Raw genomic sequence first — 5,673 nt, 5'->3', positions numbered from 1 at the left:
ACAGACAATAATTCAAGTTGGCAGTAGGATACAATCCCTCAATCCAGACAACTTCTCAAGCATGGCCACAGACCCTGTGACCTTCAGCCTCATGGCTTAGGTCACTGTTAGAAATTTTCATTAATCTTGCCAGTTATAGCATCTTTTCTCAGTTCTCCAGCAAGCTTGGGTGAAGGCCTCTGGCTGGTTCTATGAGGCGCTAATCCCAATTCAGCTCTGTCTCACAGTCAAGTCTCTGGTTTTCTGCTGCAGCTCCTGTAGACTCAGATTTGAGTGAAGCAGGAATCTTTGGCCTGGAAAGATGTGCACAGCTTCCTCTTCCTTGTTGATGGTGAGATTTGATTCCCAATCTCTGTTGCTAAACCCACTCAGTTTAATGGTGAAGCCTAGCCAATTCCCTTGTGGGTAAACTAACGCACTCTGTTTGTATGATCCTATCATTCACATAGTAAAGTCAAAGATAATGGCTAGAAAAGATATTTTGAACAATAAAACCTTTAACACAACAAAAGGAAACTTACCAAAGAAGACTGAGAGAAGCATGACAGAGCTGAGAACTAGAAGCACAGGAGTTAACTAATTAAAGAAAGAAAGAAAACATTGTAGCCCTTAACTAGTCCCTAGCTTTGCATTTAGTTTAAAAAGCATCCATTTTGCATTTTGCAGATTCTGATAGATTTTTTTTTTCTCTGAGAAGTGTGGTATTTCACTTTCACTACACCACACCTGCTCTGATCTCTAAAAATAGCCACCCAAGAGAAGAGACACACCTTTCTCCAGTTACCTCTTTGCTCACTGGGGTGTGTCACTAGCCCTCCATCCTCTAAAGATCTGCCAAGCAACGAAGCTTAAAATTGCCCTAAGCAGAACCTTTGTAGGCAGGTGATTAACAACTGTCTTTTCTTTTTCAGTTTTATTCAACTAGCTAGTAGCTAATGGTTCAGGTTCACCAGAGACATTATAGTCAGTGCAGTGAAACAATTGTTCAATGAAGTTCAAGGCAATTACCTTGAAAATGCAGTTCTAATATCCTATGTGTAGGAGGTATTCTTTTTTCTCCTAGCAACACACATGAAGCACAAATAACCTTCGCCTGAGGAAACATCACTATTCTCAAAAAACAATGACATTGATTTTTTTTTAATGTTCTACATTTTTCTTCCTTCGAGATGAATAAAAGGGGGGAAATCAGAGTCTGTGCCTTGTTGGAGGTTGTAGAGGAGCAGGCTTGGCACAAATAAGTACTGAAGACTTGTGCTTGTTTTCTAGCATGTTGTTGTTGTGTGCCATTGAGATGACTACCACCATAGCAACCCTGTGAACAATGGCTCTGAGCCAATCTCACCATCTCTGACACACCTGAGCCCACTGTCATAGGCATTATGTCAATCCATGTCATCCAGCTTCTTCTTCTCCTGTACTGACGCTCTACCCTTCCAAGCATGATATCCTTCTCCAAGGACGGGTCCTTCCTGACAACATGTCCAAAGTCTGTAAGGCAGAGCATCAGAATCCTTGCCTTCAAGGAGCAACCTGGTTTCACTATATCCAGTACAGACCTGTTTGTTCTCTTTGCAGTCAATACTCTTCTCCAGCACCACAACTCAAAGGCATCAGTTCTTTTTTCTCCTTCTTATTCATTGTCCAGCTCTCAGATGCATAGCAAGCAATTGAGAAGACCATGGCCTGAATCAGGCATTCCTTTGCCTCTAGACAGACTTCATTGTTCTTTAGAACTCTGTAGAAGTCCTTAACAGCAGATAGAAAAATATTCTAAATTTCATGCATTCTGAGGCATGCTTGACTTTTTGTTTTTTTTAATGCTCCAACTGGTGTTGAGAAGTGATGGATAGGATCCAAGGATCTAGAGTTGAGGAAGACATGAATATTTATGCTGATGCAAGAAAGGAAAGTGGAAGGGTGGGGAAAAAAAGTCATTAAGTGTAACTTGGAAAGGAAAGCGAATGGTTGTTAATGGACTGGAAAACTAAAGGGATAAATTAGTCAGAAGGAATAAATGCTTACTTCCCCAAGGAAGAGGTTGCTACGACCTTATCAAATAAGGTATGGTACCTAAGGACCCTCTGATCTAATCGCACTGTCACTCACCTCCAACCAGACTGATCGTTAACTATTCCAGCTGTGGGCTCCTCTAGTTGCTTACTTCTGAATTGTAGTTGGTGAAGAAAATTGGGTCTACCATTAACTGCCTTGGAAGAAGCCTAATGGTCCTTAGAAGCAAGGATGGTGAGACTTCTTCTCACATACTTTGTTCCACAGACCTTAAATGAAATGAATTTGCAACAAAAAGAAAGCCAAAAAAAAAATGGACATTTCATTAGAAATATTTTAAAAGGGAGAAGTGTCCTTTTGGTATAAAAGGGCAATGGAAGGGGCACTCTTTATCAAGCTTGATCCTACCTCTTGTAAGCCAATTTTGAAGAGGGCTCATTTATCAAGTTTGGACCCTTTAACTGCTGTGATTTGCCTCTCTACCTTACATCATATCACTGGAAATTTTTAATGAACTGTAGTCGTTGTTGTGTACCATCGAGCAGGGTTGTGTACCATCAAGTAGAAACCGACCCATAGCTGACCCTCCAACGGGTTTTCAGAGTCAGTTAATTGCAGAGGAGGAGATTGTCCATCCTTCTCCTGGGGAACAGCAGGTGGCCTCTAACCGAGAGACTTCTGGATTGCAGTACAGCTTCTGGCCACTAGGCCACTGGAGCACTCTATTAATGAGTATGAAGGAAAACTTAACTGTCAGAATCACAAAGTTTCTTATTTTCCTGTTTCCTTTCCCTCTTTATAGCATGTGCTAAATCAAAGTCTTTTCCTCTGAGAGCAAATGCAGACATCACAAGGCCCAGAAACATCCTTTCAATGAGTAGCCTGGACAGTTCCTGGCAGTTTCCTCTTAACAACCTTTAACTCTGATAAGAGCTTTCAGGTGCCAGGCGAGTGTCTGACCTTCTGGAGGGCAGCCTTCTTGAAAAGGCATGTTTCATGATGACCAAGCACCCAGTCAGATACATGGCATCTTGAAAGAAGAAAACCTACAGCTCATGTTCTGTTTGACTCAACAGTTAAGGGGAAAGACAGCATTTCAGAAGACAATTGTGTGAACCTATGCAAATCATCGCATAATATGAATCCCAGAACACCTAATTGTGTTCATGTGAAACTTCTGTCTGGACCAAGAGGTGGTTATCTGAACAGAGCAAAAGAATTCTGCATGTTTTAAAATTAAGAACCGTGTGCGACAGGGCTAGTCTCCATACCTATTCAATCTGTATCCTGAACAAATTATTCAAGAAGCTGGACTTGATAAAGAAGAATGACATCAGGATCAGAAAGACTCATCAACAATTTGCATGGTGCAGATGACACAGCCTTGCTTGCTAAAAGTGAAAGAGAACTTGAAATGCTTGAGGCAAAAGAAAGATCAAAAGACTTTTAAAACAGAAATCTTCACCTTTGGACCAACAAGCAACGCCATGATAGACATAGAAAAGACTGAAATTGTCAACACTTTCCCTTTACTTGGATCCACAGTCAACACCCATGGTACCAGCAAGCAAGACATGTTACATTGGGACTGTCTGCTGCCAAGGACCTCTCCATGGTCCTGAGGAGCAATAATATCAGTTTAAAGACTGAGGTGAGCCTGATCCACACTGGTCTTTTCAGTTTCTTGCTCTTTCCCACACCCTTAACCTAAACTGAGGCAGATTTAGGAGGCCCATACCCTCTATCTCCTATATGCTGTTGTTGTTATTGTGTACCATTGTGATGGAACTAATCCATAACTGACCCTTTGACAGTTTATCATGTTGTTGTTGTTTGATTGCCTTCGAGTCAAGCACTACTCATAGTGACCCTATGAACAAAATGCCTGAAGCCTTTCTGTAACTATTGACATCTATCAAAGTTCATAGAATTTCCAGAGGCATGTTGTTTAGGAAGTGGATGCTTCTCCTGCTTCCAACATAGGAGAAGAGATTGCCCCATCCCCTTCTTCCAGGGAGCAGCTGGTGGATTCAAACTGCATGTCTTTGAGATTGCAGCACAGCTTCATACCAGTAGGCAACCAGAGCTCCCTCCTAAATGCTAGCATATGTAATAAAACAACTTTCCCCCCCACTTTAACCCCTCTCTCCAAGATAGGTTCTTCCAGACATTTCTCTGGTAACATATTAAAAGTGCATGCAACAACAGCTTCAGGCAAATCAGTGACAATGAGGTCGGCACAGGAATGGAAAATGTTTCATTTTATTTCACAGATGATTGCCAACTTGATGGCACTAACAACTTGTTGCTCATAGAAGCCTTGAGTCCCAGTCCATTTGCATAAGGACTTACAGCCTTGGAAACCCTTTGTGGAGTTTCTATTCTGTCCTACAAGGTCACTGAGTTGGAACTGGCTCAAGAGCATTGCATGAAAAGTTTGTTTCTCTTAATGCTTTACTCATCTTTATCCTTAAAACGCCATCTCCATCAGATACATTTTCGATTTATTTGGCTATTGTTAATACAATATATTGCCTGATACCTTCTCTGGGCAGGAGTCAATATAGATGGAATGATTTAAGAAGCGTGCGTGGATGCTGGACCTGAACGGAAAGGTGTACTGGGTTGTACTTGGGGAGTGTGCTTTTCAGTGTTGGAACGTTTATCTCTTCATCTCCTCCTCACTTTACAGTGGGTTGAATCCCAGAAGAGAGAACATACTGGAAGCCAAGAAGAATCCTAACCATTCCAGCTCATAGTCTGATAAAAAGTGAACGGATGAGAAGGATTGAAATGCACAGGACGAACACGCACGCGAACGCGAAAGATGAGTGTAAAGTCAGAAGAAAAGGCCAACAGACGCCACTGCTTGTAAGATCCTCGCCGATCGCCAGGCGCTGCTAGTAGAGTCCCCGATCACCCCCTTTGCAGTGTCCTGCGACCATCTCTCGGTCAAAGGCCAGGCGGCCTGGCCCCCTCGGGCGCCCAGCGACCCCTCCCTGCCCCCACTGGTGGTCCCAGCACCCGCGGAGGTGACCAGGACTACAGGTCCAGGACTACAGCTCCCAGCATGCCGCGCGCCACTGCGCCTGCGCAGTGCGGCCGGAGGCGCTGGTCTGTTCTCCGCTGAGGAGGAGCGGGGCAGAGGAGGGAGGCAGTGGGTGAGAGTTCAGAGTTCAGCAGCAGTAGCCCGAGCCCATGATTCCCATATGCCCTGTAGTTTCTTTCACCTATGGTGAGTATAATGTGGCCCGTCGGGGCCCCGGCCCGGCCCCTTCCCCCGCCCGGGGCCGTGGGGAGGCGCGGGGGTTGGGGTTGGCTCCGGGGAGGAGGCGGCGGCCGCCACCGGGGCGTGCGAGTGAGTGCGGGAGTGCAGGCGGGAGGGGGAGGCGGCGCGGCCGCGGCCCGGCGAGGGCGGCTTCTCACGGCGCCTCTCTCTGTCTCTCTCTCTTCCCCCCCACCCTTGCCCTCCTTCGGCGTCTCTGCCCCTCCGCATCTCGCCTCCCGCCATGGGACCCGACTCTCCGTGCCCGCCGCAGTGCCCAGCCGGCTGGGGGAAGATGCCAAAATGGCGACCGGCAACTACTTTGGATTCACCCACAGCGGGGCGGCGGCGGCCGCGGCCCAGTATAGGTAACGGCCCCCGCGCCCTCGCTCCGC

General features: G+C 45.7%; 1 protein-coding gene across 1 annotated transcript in view; it reads left to right on the top strand.

The window, feature by feature from the left end:
* The first annotated feature begins 5,131 nt into the window (after window positions 1–5,131).
* The window catches only part of ZFR (zinc finger RNA binding protein), a 104,428-nt gene continuing 103,886 nt past the window's right edge, over window positions 5,132–5,673 (top strand). The window contains exons 1-2 of the mRNA XM_006896791.1: window positions 5,132–5,248; window positions 5,553–5,646. Coding sequence (XP_006896853.1) covers window positions 5,212–5,248; window positions 5,553–5,646 — 131 coding nt within the window. The 5' untranslated portion in view covers window positions 5,132–5,211. The remainder of the gene's footprint in view (window positions 5,249–5,552; window positions 5,647–5,673) is intronic.

The sequence above is a fragment of the Elephantulus edwardii genome, unplaced genomic scaffold, assembly GCF_000299155.1.
Source record: "Elephantulus edwardii isolate Elephantulus edwardi_28Jun2011 unplaced genomic scaffold, EleEdw1.0 scaffold00191, whole genome shotgun sequence".
NCBI lineage: Eukaryota > Metazoa > Chordata > Mammalia > Macroscelidea > Macroscelididae > Elephantulus > Elephantulus edwardii.
The sequence above is the reverse complement of the archived record's forward strand: the minus strand, read 5'-3'. Positions and strand labels throughout refer to the sequence as shown.